Source organism: Rhinichthys klamathensis, unplaced genomic scaffold (assembly GCF_029890125.1).
Source record: "Rhinichthys klamathensis goyatoka isolate OS25496 unplaced genomic scaffold, OSU_Roscu_1.1 h1tg000296l_1, whole genome shotgun sequence".
NCBI classification, from domain to species: domain Eukaryota; kingdom Metazoa; phylum Chordata; class Actinopteri; order Cypriniformes; family Leuciscidae; genus Rhinichthys; species Rhinichthys klamathensis.
Window position 1 is genome coordinate 1,330,925 of NW_026606815.1, and position 16,778 is coordinate 1,347,702.

Below are 16,778 nucleotides of genomic sequence, written 5' to 3' on the forward strand. Positions count from 1 at the left end.
AATAAAAAGAAGCCAAAATGAGAGATAAGGCATTCATACCCTCTTGCCCTCGCAGTAGGGGTGATCCTCTGGATATGGAGGTGCTTGTGTATGTAGGGGTTCTGCGTGCATTGCTGTCGTCATACATGCCTGGACTAAGCTGACCTTTTCCCACCTCTGTGTGTGTGGAGCGCAGGACAGACGTAGAGTTTGTGTGTCGGACGCGCTCGGATGCCTTAACATCTTCGTACTTGGCCCTCTCGCGCTCGGCCGCCTCGATGGCAGAGTGTGAGATCTTCACTGGGCTTGTGATCAGAGATTTAACATTGTGCTTGATGGCCGACGGGTTCACAGTACTGCTCTCATACTTCAGAGGAATACCCTACATAGATGTGGAAAACAAAACAAAACAATGCATGGTGAGAAAATTAGAGGGAGATGAAGAGAAACTGTTCTCTTAAGACATTCAAAGCCATCTTCCTTTTGACTGATCTGAATGTGATATGAATGTTCTTCATAAATAGTTTGTATAGTAAATAGTTCAAAAGTTTGGAAACTATTTTTAATGTTTTTTTTAATAATTCTCTTTGCTCACCAAGGCTGCATTTCTTTGAAAATACAGAAAAAACAGTAACATTGTGAAATATGATTACAATTTTAAATAATGGTTTTCAATTTTAATATACATTAAAATATAATTTATTTCTGTGACGCAAAGCCGAATTTTCAACAGTCATTACTCAAGTCTTCAGTCACATGATTCTTCAGGAATTATTATAATAAGCTGATTTATTATCAATGTTGGAAACAGCTGTGCAGCTTAATATTTTTTTATAACCTGTGGTACTTTTTTTCAAGACTCTTTGATGAATAAAAAGTAAAAAAAAGAACAGCCTTTATTTAAAATAGAAATATTTTGTAACAATATACACTACCGTTCAAAAGTTCAGTAATTCTAAATTACTAAAGGGTCAGTCTTTTTTTTTTTTTTTTTTGAAAGAAATGAATATTTTTATTCAGCAAGGATGTTAAATTGATAAAACATGATAGTAAAGATTTATATTGTTAGAAAAGATTGCTATTTTGAAAAAATGCTGTTCTTATTAACCTTTTATTCATCAATGAATCCTGAAAAAGTATCACAGGTTCCAAAAATATTAAGTAGCACAACTGTGTCCAACACTAATAAAAACCAATTATCAAATCAGCATTTTAGAATAATATCTGAAGGATCATGTGACACTGAAGACTGGAGTAATAATGATGAAAATTCAGCTTTGCATCACAGAAATAAATTCTATTTTAAAGTATATTCAAATAGAAAACCATTATTTTAAATGGCAATAAATATTTCATAATACAGTTTTTTCTTTATTCTTTGATCAAATAAATGCAGGCTTGATGAGCATAAGAGACTTCTTTCAAAAACATTAAAAATAATGTTTCCAAACTTTTGACCAGTACTGTACATTTCAGTGTGGGAAACAAAAAACAAAAATCTTGTACCTGAGCAATGGGTCCTTCCAGAACAGGAGTTTTGCGACTATCTTGGGTCTCCTTGCGGGGAATCTCATGAATTGAGCGGCCCGTCGCCTTTATGGTGTTCACCCCCTCGTATGGTTTACCTTTCGTGATGCCTCCCTCAAAAGAGCGTATGGGTGGACTTTCCCTCTTGATCTGTTTACCGTACTTGGAGGCCTCATCATAGACTTCAGCAGATGTTCTTGGAGTTCCTGAAACACAGGGAGAGATCATTTAGAAATTCCCTTAAATCTTGTAAAAAAAAAAAAGGAATAATTATTAATATTAATGAATAGTTTTCTCCTGCATGTGGTTGTATTTAGCATTTAAAGCAAAAGCCTAAGTTGGACCAGATTTATTATTTTAAATTCTTTATATTAAAACAACTAGTCTTTAACTATAAATATTTTTGTATAAAATAATTACATATTTTCAGGATTAAAGGAAGTGTGGTGGGTCAGCATTACCTTGCATGATGGATCCTGCGAGTATGGATCGATCCTTAGACTCGTGTGGACTTTCTCTCGGCAATGCTCTGCTGATCAAACCTGGCAGAGAAAAATGTCTTTAAAAAACCCCATTGGCAAACATTCTCACTTCTTCAACTCTTGTGCTTCATTCTTCTCAGAAAAAGCACATGAAAACATGACTAACCTTCATAAGGTGCCGTATCACGTCCTGGGTGTCCAGGGGACCCCTCCATGATGTCATATGTGCGCTTGAGATCGTGCCCCATCCGTGGGCTTCTAGTGCCCTCTCTAGGGTTCTTAATAGCTGTGGGAACATAAAGCGAGATGGATATATTATAATAATAAAATGAACTAAAAATATCAATAGGCCATTTAAAAAAGACTCCTGGTAAGCTCTGGCGCACCATAAAAATAGAAACTCTTGTCGCACAGTTAGCAAACATGTCATTTAGCCCTTGAAATGAAGCACTTCACCATCTGACTCTACTTGTGCTGTGGTGTGACTAGGGCCGGGCAATATAACATAAAAATGATCACTTTATAACTATAGCTTTTTGACAATATTCGATATTATAGAAACCAAAAAGAATGTTTAAATCATTTTTCATCACAAATACAACATGAATAATGTTAAATATCACCCAGTCCAACTGGGAACCAGATTTGGCTCTGACCGTCAAAAGAGAGGATGTGTCCGCTTTTGCCTTCGTAGATGACGTGAGCTTTAGAATGGGCTTCAGCTCGGCTCTTCTCTGGGCCGCTCAGGTCCTCTGTGGCCAGTTTAGCAATAGTGCCTTTCAAGAGATCCACTGCTACACTGGACTGAGTCAGGGCAGGAGTGCCCTAGAAAGAGCGAGAGCGTGAGAAATGCTTCACAACTATAAATGAAAATTAAACGAATACTACACAAAGGCCTATAATAAAAGGTACCTGCGTAATGGAGCCACCTCTATACGCCAAGCCCTCTGGGCCTTTTCCAGGTGGCCCTCTCATGTCCTGAATCTGTATGGGTCCTCCTGGGAGCAGAGGAGAGAAAGAAAAACACGGTTCAGTTTGTGTTTGAGTTTGAGTAGTAAAATGTTCTGGAGCTGCTTCTATTTCACATTCATGACAGGGGATTAACTCTTTGATTTTAGTCATTTTATTGTAGATTTGATCAACTCACCTCTGACTACTCCCTCATACTGAGCTCTGGATAAGAGACCCTCTGCCTGAGCACTCTGTCCACGTGGAGAACACTCCTCCTGCTTAATATATGACACTAAACACACACACACACACACACACAACCACAACCAGGTGTTTAGAGTACATATAGACCGCATGAGGTTATCATAGCGAAACTCGACCACAAAAAGCACGACTTGAAAGACTAGTTAAGCTGAGCTTGTATTTATACTCTCCGAACCTCTCGTTTGCCTCTCACCAGGTTTGGCAGCGTCTTGCTGTCTTGGCAAGCCGAGTGAGATCGATCCTGCTGTGGTCTTGACTACCTCCGGTACGTACACAGCATGTGTTTGAGACGGAAGGTATGTTCCTGGCGTTCCCTGAAGGGCATGGGTGGAAGACGACAAGTCAGAGTGGAATACCAAGAAAACTCCTGATCCTCTGGCCTGATCCCATTATATGTAGGAAGCATTTAAACTTAGCAGAAGCACCACAAGTCTTAAATAACAACCAAGCTGAATATAGGAGCTGAATAAACAAATAAGGATTCACTATCATACATTTGTTAAATGAAAAAAACAACAACAACCAAAAACTCTTACCTGTGAAATGGAGCCCCCCTGAATGAAGGAGGGCTTGTCTGTAGGTTTAGAGGTGGGAATGAGGGGCGGAGGAGATGGAATATTGGGCGGCCTGTGGCGGGAGAACGTCATGCGGACATCTGAAAGGTTTTGAGCAGCCTGGTTTGGTGCTGGCTGAAGAACTGTGGGAATAAAAGGATAAGAGGAATAAGGATTGAAAAGAGGCGGGCAAAAGAGGATCACTCTTTATCCTCACTTATACTACGGGGATGTTGAATGCTTGAATCTGATTGGTTGACGAACGTTCTAAGGTGTGCAATTATTTTCAGGGAAACGCACGGCTAAAGTAGTTCCAGGCAGGTCTTGACTGCATTACATTTCCATATTACTTCGCCAAATGATTTCCGTTATTTCAAAGGTCTTTACAGCCCACAGAACTAAAACCCACAACAACACTGCCCGAGCAAATAAATATAGTAAACAATAGGATAAAAAAGACAAATAATTTCAACATTATTTGCCACAAAATTACGTTTTATTTATTAGTTATTATGGAAAAGTGCATATCTCTTCCTTGCGCTCTCTCTCCCACTCAAACGCACACACACATACAGTACGGACACACACTCGTGTGTTGTCACTTTATCAGTAAAATAGTTTAGCAAATTTAAAGCTACATGACGTTTCTCACTAGCGAGGTGCAATGCAAATAAACGTAGTTTCGATATTAGTAAACGCTGGTGCTGAACACTGTTGAGAAATGCACAGTCTTGAGGTAATTCACACACGCTTAATCTCTCTCTCTCTCTCTCTCTAATAACTGCATTAAACTGCTATCAGTGGCTTAAGTCTCTGTTACTAGCTCTAAAATGAGTAATTAGTTTTGTAATTAGCACCGGAGGCTTGGGATGAGATGCGTAAGAAATTAGTCCCATACACAAGAGCATTTAAAGACAAAAACCTGACAAATGTCTTGAGATGCATCATATGAACAATGTTATGAGGTGAGGTAACCATAGTATAAGCGGAATAATTGACTCCGGGCCGTTGAATTACTAGAAGAATAATGCACACCCGAGGTGTAACCTCAATTTATCATCATCTCAGAATGCACAAACTGTAACTGCATGGTTTTCATAACCACGCATACTCTATAGGCTCAGCTTGGACACACACCTTGAATTTTTTTGCAATAATTAGTTTGCCCACAAGGTGACAACACTGCCCTGGCCCATTGTTTCACAGTTGAAAAAGAAATAGCAAGCTACTGGAGATCCCAATAAAGACACAATAGGACAGAGCGAATCATATGCACGAGTCAGCGCAGAGCACAACACGTATTCGTTCCATCTGAATTCTATACAGAAATGTATTTTTTAAATTTTCTTAATAGAATATATATATATATATAAATATATATATATACACACATACATACATACTGAACAAAATTATAAACGCAACAGTTTTGTTTTTGCCCCTATTTTTCATGAGCTGAACTCATGAAAAAGGCCTATTTCTCTCAAATATTATTCACAAATCTGTCTAAATCTGTGTTAGTGAGCACTTCTCCTTTGCCGAGATAATCCATCCACCTCACAGGTGTTGATTAGACAGCATGATTATTGCACAGGTGTGCCTTAGGCCAGTGGTTCTCAAACCTGTCCTCGAGGACCCCCAACACTGCACGTTTTCTTTGTCTCCCGAATCAAACACACCTGATTCAACTCATCAGCTCATTAACCCATGTGATAATGACCTGATGAGTTGAATCAGGTGTGTTTGATTAGGGAGACAAAGAAAACGTGCAGTGTTGGGTGTCCTCCAGGACAGGTAGGCTAGCCACAACAAAAGGCCACTCTAAAATGTGCAGTTTTACTGTATTGTATTTACTGTATTGTGGGGATCCGGGGTAAAAAAAAAGAAAAAAAAAAAGGTTGTTGATTGTGGCCTGTGGAATGTTGGTCCACTCCTCTTCAATGGCTGTGCGAAGCTGCTGGATATTGGCAGGACCTGGAACACGCTGTCGTATACGCCGATTTGTGACCAATATTTGAGAGAAATAGGCCTTTTGTATACAAAGAAAAAGTCTTAGATCTTTGAGTTCAGCTCATGAAAAATGGGGGAAAAAACAAGTAGAAAAGGAAAAAAGTGTAGCGTTTATAATTTTGTTCAGTGTGTATATATATATATATATAAACACACACACACACACACGTGTGTGTATATATATATATATATATATATATATATACACACACACACACAATGTAGTATCGCTTTTAAAAATCAATGTCACTCAAGGCTGTGCTGTGCTTTGAACAGCACTGAGAGTCGTGCCTAACAACGATCTTTAGTGCCTAACAACGATCTTTAGTGCCTAACATCGTGCCTAACAACGATCCGATTCACAACGGCCTCTCTTACCTTACTGCTTAAAGGTGGGGTAAGCGATATTTGAAAAATGCATTTTGAAAGTTGATCGGACCGACACAACCAGACACAACAACAAATGTGTAGTCAATCAGCATTAGGGGGCAAATGACGGTGGAGAAGAGAGAACGAGCAAGAGTTAGATTTGTAGAAAGACTACAGAGAGATGGCTAAGAGCCATTACAAAAGAGAAAAGCTTATGAATATCACTGGAAAATGAATGGGTTATAATCAGGAAAGAGCTTTAGGACCAGCGTTAATATTAGAAAAGCTTTCCAGCACTGGAGAGAGCTAAGTGGGAAGCCCTGAAAACAGCTGAGCTGCTGCTGTGCTGTTGGCAACTAACAACGAGCTCTTGTTTGTATTTACAATTGTGTATGTATGTTAATTTTTTGTGCTTCCTTGTCTTTCGTTTATCATCTTTGCTTAATTTTTCGTGAAGCACTATTTAGTTGCGCTTCTGCTGCGATAAATATAGACATCTACTCTTGCATTACGTGTGTAACGGAGGCCAGCTAGTGTTTACTGTTTAGCAGCCTTGCTAGTGCACCAGCCTCACATTCCAGCGATCGGGGATCAAGACCGACTCGGAGCAGGGAGGTTAGGATTGGAGGGTGATCTTTGGAGGCGGAGCAACGAAGAGAGGGGTGTGTTTGTTTGGGTTGATTTCAAATATCAACAACGTTCACCAACGACTTTGAGAAATAACATACTGCACCTTTAAATGTAGACTCCAGCTCTCGCAGGTCAGATTCACTGCTCAATACTTCTGACCTACTACACACAACCTACCAAACTTCTGCAGGAACTGCATAAGACCTTTCACAAAACTGACCAGCTTAATATATAAGAGTCTAAAAAACAACACTCAAAATAAAGAGCTGGTTAAAAGGAAAGCTGACCCAAATTCAGAGAGCCTCAAACTAAACCCTGAATAAAGCCAGACAAAGAAAAACAGGCCAGAGTCTAATCTGAAGCTCTTAGCATGAAGAGAATGAATTCTCTCTTCACCGCTGCTCACTAAAAGCACTTCTTTCCTTTTCACTTTCAACTCATCCCTTTTAAAATATTGAGCCGTGAACCCTCCTGTCTCCCGCAGTGTAAAAAGCAGGAGCCTGTTAACTAGAGCTGAGATGGTCTCTGTGGTTCTTTAGTGCAGGGTGTGATGTTCTCATGCTATAATAGATTATCTGTATCAATTGTACGGTTCAGGATGATTCGTATGCACAAATAAGAACAATTCAGGTCTAACAGTACAGAAGCCTGCCTTGATCTTTACATGGTTCATTCTCTCGTTCAGAGCTACTGTTTTAATGCCTGTATCAGGCTGGCCATGTGATTAACTGGGGATTGGGGAATGCAGTTGAGAAGTGAAAGATTGATCAAAAGTGACAGTAAAGACTCTTAAGACCCTCTCACACTGAGCACGGCACGGAAAAGTTAAGCGAATCGCCGGCGAACTGAGGTTTCACACTGAATGTGAAATGATTGATTGCCTTCAGCTAATTCACGCCTGCACGATAGGTGGCGCTGACCGAGAATACATTTTCCTCTTGTATGCATCTCGTAGGTTTTCCCATTTGGCTTTAACATCGTCCACTGCACAACATCCAACAGTAAATTTATCGCGCCCGGTGTGAATAGCTCCATAGGGATCTATTGTTTCGATTCAAGAGCGTCATCATCGCGCCGTACATTCGCACCGTTTAAACGCGTTCAGTGTTTACATTGTCACAAAAAAATTAGTTTCAAATAAATGCTGTCCTTTTGAACTTTCAATTCATCAAAAGAAACCTGAAAAAGTTTCATATGACACTGAATACATTTATAAAATAGAATAAGGTTATTTTTAAATTGTAATAACATTTCAAAATTTTACTGTATTTTTTTGTATCTTTGATCAAATAAAAATGTATTCTTAGTGAGCAAAACAAAGTCTTACTGGCCCCAAAAGTTTGAATACTAGTGTACATTATGAGTACATGACAATATATATAAATATTAAATACTTTTAATGAATAAAAAAATAATAATATATTTACATAATAATAAAATATATATTTTTTATTTATTTATTGTAGGTAGGAATTTTATAAAAAACTTTTTTCCAAATTTGTTTAAACTTTCTGTATATATCAATGCATGATTAAAATGTAAGTACTCTGATAAAAAGAGTATAAAAATCGAGTGACTCTAGACCGTTTAATCTGCACTAAACACAGCTCATTATTTCCATCCGGGACGAAACAAAGGATTGGCTTAGGCGACTGTCACTCTCTCGCAACCATGGCAACCACCCTTTTGCCACACAGGACCTGCCCACTTGCGCGTATCCGTTTGATTTGAGGAATTCAAGAGGCACGGAACCTAGGAATAGCAAAACAATGGCAGAGAAAGACCAATCAAAATTCACATGCAGTTCGCGAAGGCAAACCAGGCAAAAAAGGAAGACAGTAGGCTAACTTTACTAGAAAATGAACAAAAATCTTTGGATAAACAACGAAATAAAACGCGTGTCTATATCGGCGTGGCTTTCCAGCGATGGCGAGAACTGAGACCTCAAGGGGCTGAAAAGTGAAGCCTTGTGACGACCTCCTCTGCTTCGCCCTCGACCGCGGATCTGTCCTCGAGCTGACGATAAGGTACTTCTCTGGAGTGTAGTCCTCATCAGAGTCAACAATGCTTTCATAGTGGAAACTCTTACATGCAGAACACCATATATGTTTTGAATGTTACACGAAATTCATCTTCATCACAGTGTAAATGATGGCAATGGAAAAACGTGTATCATGCAACCTGTTTTTAGCTTTGCCTTATAGATAACTAGCTCATTAGCGAATCAATAAATATATATTTTAAACTTTACCAATATCAATATGCTAGCTTGATAGTGAGTACTAAAATACATCTTATTTGTTTATCTTCATAATGATAAAGTTAGATTTTTTTATTACATGCGATTCTGACATGATGTCACTACATGCACTGACTGCGCTCATTCCTCTCCCCTCGTCTCAGGTAAATAATGCGTCTTCAGCTCAGCGGTCGGAGTCGCGCGTTCATGTGTTTTTGGGGCGTGGCTTTGGAAGGAGCCCAGAAGGGAGGGGGTGGAGTGAATGGAAATAATGAGCTGTCTTTGAAAAAGAAAGTATAAAAATCGAGTGTCTGTAGACCTCTCACGACTGTTTTAGAGTACTTACATTTTAATTATGCATTGATATATACAGAAAGTTTAAACAAATTTGGAAAAAAGTTTTTTTTATAAAATTCCTACCTACAATACCTTTAAGTAATTTGCTATTCTTGGAGACCAGTATGTGTGATATCTCTAGTTGTTCTGTCAATCACAGTTGTATTACCAGTAGTGGTCGTGTTATTGATGTAGCATGCATGTAGGACACAGAGAGAAAGTTTTGTTTACCAGGTCAATAATGCAAACATCAATCATTCCGCTCAATCTAGGTCCTCACAGTAGAGGTCACTGAAGACCGAAGTCTCGTACCAAAGTTCATCATGAAACCTGATCATTGTTCCCCCAGATCATCACAAATCAAATAAACCTGCAGGAGCGACAGTCCTACTAAAACATTCCGTTTACTTGAAGTACATTATTTTTTCTCTCCCCAATAGAAACGTCCAGTGTGTGTGATCTATAAGTGTTTGTCTCCATGAGAACAGTTTCCAAGTTGTAAGGGTAGGGCTGATAAGAGAATCAGTCACATGGACTGAGCCTCGTGATAGCTTCAAGGTTTTCTTCAGGAAGAAACTCGCTGACCTGACTAATAACAGCTATGTATCTTACATGTTCCTCTAAAACAAGTAGAAGCGGAGTCTGGTTCCTTATCAGTCTGCTAGCGACACACTGTCAGGTTACAAGCTCCAGACAAGCGTGCTAATGACTGAAATTCCAACTCGTGTACCTGTCTATATGCAGGTCTAAGCCAATGAAGCAAAATACTCCATATAGCATGAATACTGTATGTATGGCTTAATTAAAGTAAATAATTTTTACTGCAAAGTCAAAATCTTTAGGTCCAAATAAGAGGGACTCGAAAGTTATTTGACAAAAAAAGAGAAAGATAAAAAAAAAAGATAATGGACCAACACATTCTTTTCCCTGCTATTTTAGACATATACATTTTCTTATTGGTCATGACCTGAATTTTCCTCATTTTTAATACAATTAGTATTAATTCAGCAGACTTTTTACCCAAAGCAACATCCAAATAAGGAACATTGCAAGCAATTTCAACCATATTTGAAGTACACATTACAATGCCAAGTTTCAAGCATAAAACAGATTAGTACACAAGCCAGAGCAGAAGTAAAACCAAGAACGGTAGAGAAAGAGTGAACATGATTTTTTAATTTTTTAAATAGGTGTTATTACAGGAAGTACCAAATGTGGTTTTAATAAAAATACATATTCTTGGCCTTATGACAATGGTTATGTCAATGTTGTTTCCACTTGTATATTAGTGAAAACAGTAATTGAGTATAATAATATAATATAAGTTCAAAAGTTTGGGGTCAGTAAGATTTTTTTTAAGGAAATTAATACTTTTATTCAGCAAGAACACAGTAAACTGATGAAAAGTAACAGTAAAGATTTATAATGTTACAAAACATCTATTTAATAAACGCTGTTCTTTCAAATTTTTATTAATCAAAGAATCTTGGAAAAAAAATGTAATGCATACAAAAAATTCAGCTTTGCCATCACATGAATAAATTACATTTGAAAATATATTAAAATAGAATACAGTAATTTAAAATTGTAATATTTCTCAATATCACGTTTTTATTTATTGTATTTTTGATCAGCCTTGGTGAGCATAAGAGACATTTTTCTATATTGCTGACCCCAAACTTTTGAAAGGTAATATGATGTATGATATGATAATATAATAAAATAATTGTCTTGAGGATATAAAAAAAACGTTATGGATTTTTTTTCACTGAGATAAAACACTCATAGATGGCGTATTCTTTAGTAGACCACTTGTATGCTTTTGATTTGATTGAATCACTTATGTTGCCTACATCAATGAGGGCCAGGCTATCGTTCTTGCACTCAATTTGTACTCTCAATTGGTGAGTGCTCATTTTGGTGCCCATATCTACCTGAACAAAAACAAGCTGCCTTTCTAAAAAAATGTGCCTGATACGGGGTGCATGCACTGCTTACCTGGAGGTACACTATAGCGAGTGGCGTTACTGCCATCGGGCTGGGGTGAGGCTTTGCTAGGCTCCCGAGGAGAGAGTCTGTATGGAGAGCCAGGTCTGCCCACTCCACCATGAGATTCCTGTTCCATCAGCTTCAGATCATATGGCATGTAAGCGAAGGGCTTACCTTGGGACAGGACAGAGAGGAAAGGCTATCAGATTCTCTCAGACATCAAGCAGACTAGTTGCTAACTTATCTAATTGCAGTCCCCTCTACTAGTGGATCATGAAAACATGTTATTCAAACCATACTCAAAGCCCCCCATACATTAATCACTAGTATAGATATAGAAAGGTTAATTCAGTGCTATCACTGTAAATGCTCTGGAAAGTGAAATTTCAAGGCAGGTTTTTAGAGCTACAGTCTGCCGGTCTGTGAGAAAGAGGTAGAGCAAAACTTGGTGTTTCTAATGGATATCACTACACAAGAGTGACCTAATGTTCCTTTTGGTTGGCTGCTTCTGTCTGGCTCTATCAAAAACAGCACTGTGCTTTTTAGCTGAGAAGAGCAAAGTCCACTGTCTCTCTCCTGCGCATTCGACACCCTTCAAAAATCTGTTTTGGAGACCCATTATAAAACCGAGAGGAGGAGGAGGAAAAACAGAAAAACGTCTGTCTTTGCCATTACTGTCTTTGCTCAAACTTCTTGGCATGTAAAAACCGAGCGAATGTGCATGGGAGGATAGAACAGAGGCACTACAGGCACATCACAATCTTTTGGTTAGGCAGCAGTCCATCTGCTTGTCTTTCCGTCTGTTTGTCTCAGGGGTGTTTCTGTAACCTCAATTTTGTATTGTTCATTGCTCTCTTCCCCTTAGAGACAGTTCTTTTGGTCAGGAGTTTTCCCAAGCTAAAAGTGACCAATGTTATTTTAGCATAGGATTAGTTTGGGAGGATGGGCAATGTCATCCAAACTGGCCATGCCAGTAAGTTTTCTGGACATTATTTTTCTTTTTAAAAATTGTTTTGACCTAGTAATTAACCAAAATGTCACAACAGGCTATTCATGTGTTAATGTGAAATGTAAATGTGCCTGAAATGTGTGAAATCGAGTGAAAAATGTCGAAGTGGGCAACCTTTCATTGCATCTAGACATTTGCCGAATCCGATATATGGTAATACGATATATCACGACAATGAACATGCACAGTATTGTTATCGTGGGCACTTTAAAATATTGTGAATAATTATTTATTACAAAACATTCCGATTTTTAGAATGCATTTTAAAAATACATTTCTATAAATCGGTTAAAATGTACAACACTGTGTGTGGGCTGCATCTAAGACCCCATTTACACCTGGTATTAAAATGAGATCTGTATCCAGATAAGTTATCCGGATAATAAGTGTTCTGATCTTACCGATTCCATTTACACCTGTCCACATAAATGTGTTTTTGCAAAACGGATATAAATCCGAACTTCAACTCCCGCGCTATATACAGATTTAATGGATTGCACGCCACCGAAAGCAACAGATGTGAGCTGCATTTTATTGATCATCAGCTCATTTCAAAATCAAAGACAGCAATAAGAGAGAGTGGCAACAGCCCTGGTAAGATAATTTTGTTTCTTTACTTGAAGATGATTGTGTGTTAAGCGTCTGTGACTTACTTTCACTTTTATTTGCGATGTTTGCACGTTGGCTTGAAGAATGCTCAGCTGCTCATCTGCGGTAATGCGTGTTGCAGTAGCGTCGTCATATTTGACATGAAATATAGCCTATATAACACTCTCACACGTTTATTTTTTTTAGCATTTTTGGGAGGAGTAAAATATACATATGTGGTTTCAACAACCAGATTGCGTTTACACCTAGTAAAGATCCGAACACAATGCGAGCCAGACTACCTCCAGATGTGGTCAGGCAGATCCAATCACAATCCGATCACAACGTATTTACACCTTGCATTAACATGCGTTTTTTATTATCCGGATAACTTATCTGGATACAGAACGCATTTTAATACCAGGTGTAAATGGGGTCAAAGAGCCATGCGCACACTCTGATGTAAACAACCCCAACACGGTTGAGCAGCATGGCGGAAAGAGTGAAGGCGCGCTGAATGAAAATACACATTCACATTCTGACAGCAGATGGCACTGATAGTACCGCAAAAATGCAGCTGTTACACTGGTAACCCCGTAAAAAATGCAGCTGCGCTACTTTCTGTTTCCAACCATATTTAAATGTTTTAAACAGGCATTCAGATTTTTGTATTCGCAATGGTGTTCATCACCATAGATATGTATATGCCACATTAGACCACTCCAGACACGTCGGTGGGCCCGCCATCTTGGAATGTTCAGTGTGTTGTCACTCAGAGTAAGAATCAATGATGCCACAACAACGCGTAGCCTCTGGTTGTGAAACCACCGAGATTTAAATTCCCTAAGAAATGGGATAACCTTTCATAGGTGAGAATGGGCTGGTTAATGTCGTGTTAGCTTACGCCTTCGTCTTGTTATATTGTGTTAATAAAGCAAAAAAAAAAAAAAAAAAAGTTTATATATATTATGCTCATCACAGCACCAAATAAGGCTTAATAGGCCAATTTATTTTCAAACTTTAACATTTTTTAATTTTAATCTGGACTACAACATGTCCTAGATGCTGTACAGCATCCATTCTCCGTCCTCTTCTGGAAAGCAGGGCGGGGAGCAGCAGCTCCTTTGTATTTAAATATATGATTGAATACAAGTACTTGTATGAGATCTTGTTTTTTATATTATAACATATAATTAAGCAATATAACAAGAGCAAGATAGCTGTTTCCATAAATATGAGCACTATTGCAAATGTGATATTGATTTTATACAAATGTTCAATAAACTTAAAAAAACAAACAAAAAAACATTAATCCTAAGCTTATTTATGCAGTTGTAATTGTTCCAATTTAGATGCACCTTCTGTGCCCCCTCTAGCCTGGTTAAAACCAGACCATTCTCAGTTGTAACTGAGTTATGGTCTGGCAAAGCGTCATAGACAAATCATTTCCAGAGGGGCGTCACCAACGGACGTCGCGGACAGACCTAAAACCAATCAGAGCGATGAAGGAGATGACGTATGCAGAGCGGCAGAGAAACATCTCCGAGTGTTGTTCTTTGCTCGGTTTTTAACAAAAAGGAAAATCCCAGTGATGTCGTCATCGTGTAAAGCCCGCCCCAACGTTTCTGACTGGTGCCGTGATTTCGACGGATTGGAAATGGGCTTGAATGAGCTCTTTGCCAGACTAACTTTCAGAGCAAATCTAAATTTGCCGGAAGTTGTCTGGGTTTTCCCAGGCTATGCCCCCTCTGCAGTGCAAAGATGATTTTTATTGTTAGTAATTTCATTTGATTGGTAACAGCTCTATATCGTGTCTTATTATTCTAATTGTATGTATTGATTAAATATCAGACATTTCTCAAGCAGTAAATGTGGATCTTTTAGATGAATTTAAGGAGTGTTGGTTTGGTCTTGACTCGGTCTCGCCCTGCCTTGGTCTTGTCTTGGTCTCAACACACTCTGGTCTTGCTCTCAACACACCCTGGTCTTGGTCTCAACACACTCTGGTCTTGGTCTCAACACACTCTGGTCTTGGTCTCAACACACTCTGGTCTTGGTCTCAACACAGACCTGGTCTTGGTCTCAACACACTCTGGTCTTGTCTTGGTCTCAACACACTCTGGTCTTGGTCTCAACACACTCTGGTCTTGGTCTCAACACACTCTGGTCTTGGTCTCAACACACTCTGGTCTTGGTCTCAACACACTCTGGTCTTGGTCTCAACACACTCTGGTCTTGGTCTCAACACACTCTGGTCTTGGTCTCAACACACTCTGGTCTTGGTCTCAACACACTCTGGTCTTGGTCTCAACACACTCTGGTCTTGGTCTCAACACACTCTGGTCTTGGTCTCAACACACTCTGGTCTTGGTCTCAACACACTCTGGTCTTGTTCTCAACACACTCTGGTCTTGGTCTTGTCTTGGTCTCAACACACTCTGGTCTTGGTCTTGTCTTGGTCTCAACACACTTTGGTCTTGGTCTCAACACACTCTGGTCTTGGTCTCAACACACTCTGGTCTTGGTCTCAACACACTCTGGTCTTGGTCTCAACACACTCTGGTCTTGGTCTCAACACACTCTGGTCTTGGTCTCAACACACTCTGGTCTTGGTCTCAACACACTCTGGTCTTGGTCTCAACACACTCTGGTCTTGGTCTTGTCTTGGTCTCAACACACTCTGGTCTTGGTCTTGTCTTGGTCTCAACACACTTTGGTCTTGGTCTCAACACACTTTGGTCTTGGTCTTGTCTTGGTCTCAACACACTCTGGTCTTGGTCTCAACACACTCTGGTCTTGGTCTCAACACACTCTGGTCTTGGTCTCAACACACTCTGGTCTTGGTCTCAACACACTCTGGTCTTGGTCTCAACACACTCTGGTCTTGGTCTCAACACACTCTGGTCTTGGTCTCAACATACTCTGGTCTTGGTCTCAACACACTCTGGTCTTGGTCTCAACACACTCTGGTCTTGGTCTCAACACACTCTGGTCTTGGTCTCAACACACTCTGGTCTTGGTCTTGTCTTGGTCTCAACACACTCTGGTCTTGGTCTTGTCTTGGTCTCAACACACTTTGGTCTTGGTCTCAACACACTTTGGTCTTGGTCTTGTCTTGGTCTCAACACACTCTGGTCTTGTCTTGGTCTCAACACACTCTGGTCTTGGTCTCAACACACTCTGGTCTTGGTCTCAACACACTCTGGTCTTGGTCTCAACACACTCTGGTCTTGGTCTCAACACACTCTGGTCTTGGTCTCAACACACTCTGGTCTTGGTCTCAACACACTCTGGTCTTGGTCTCAACACACTCTGGTCTTGGTCTCAACACACTCTGGTCTAGTTCTCAACACACTCTGGTCTTGTTCTCAACACACTCTGGTCTTGGTCTTGTCTTGGTCTCAACACACTCTGGTCTTGGTCTTGTCTTGGTCTCAACACACTTTGGTCTTGGTCTCAACACACTTTGGTCTTGGTCTTGTCTTGGTCTCAACACACTCTGGTCTTGGTCTTGTCTTGGTCTCAACACACTCTGGTCTTGGTCTTGTCTTGGTCTCAACACACTCTGGTCTTGGTCTCAACACACTCTGGTCTTGGTCTCAACACACTCTGGTCTTGGTCTCAACACACTCTGGTCTTGGTCTCAACACACTCTGGTCTTGGTCTCAACACACTCTGGTCTTGGTCTCAACACACTCTGGTCTTGGTCTCAACACACTCTGGTCTTGGTCTCAACACACTCTGGTCTTGGTCTCAACACACTCTGGTCTTGGTCTCAACACACTCTGGTCTTAGTCTCAACACACTTTGGTCTTGGTCTTGTCTTAGTCTCAACACACTTTGGTCTTGGT

At 39.7% G+C, this 16,778-nt stretch overlaps 1 protein-coding gene across 13 annotated transcripts in view; it reads right to left on the reverse strand.

Annotated features, from left to right (window-relative positions):
* ncor1 (nuclear receptor corepressor 1) overlaps positions 1-16,778 on the reverse strand; it is a 119,858-nt gene that overhangs the window by 19,933 nt on the left and 83,147 nt on the right. For 10 of the 13 annotated variants that reach the window (XM_056270052.1, XM_056270053.1, XM_056270055.1 and 7 more), the window contains 10 exons: positions 11,340-11,504; positions 3,740-3,900; positions 3,379-3,517; positions 3,136-3,231; positions 2,901-2,986; positions 2,645-2,813; positions 2,155-2,274; positions 1,968-2,048; positions 1,486-1,712; positions 40-361 (listed from right to left, as the gene is read on the reverse strand). In XM_056270052.1, the coding sequence (XP_056126027.1) occupies positions 40-361; positions 1,486-1,712; positions 1,968-2,048; positions 2,155-2,274; positions 2,645-2,813; positions 2,901-2,986; positions 3,136-3,231; positions 3,379-3,517; positions 3,740-3,900; positions 11,340-11,504 (1,566 nt within the window). The remainder of the gene's footprint in view (positions 1-39; positions 362-1,485; positions 1,713-1,967; positions 2,049-2,154; positions 2,275-2,644; positions 2,814-2,900; positions 2,987-3,135; positions 3,232-3,378; positions 3,518-3,739; positions 3,901-11,339; positions 11,505-16,778) is intronic. The other 3 variants (XM_056270054.1, XM_056270056.1, XM_056270061.1) reach the window with 1 other exon arrangement.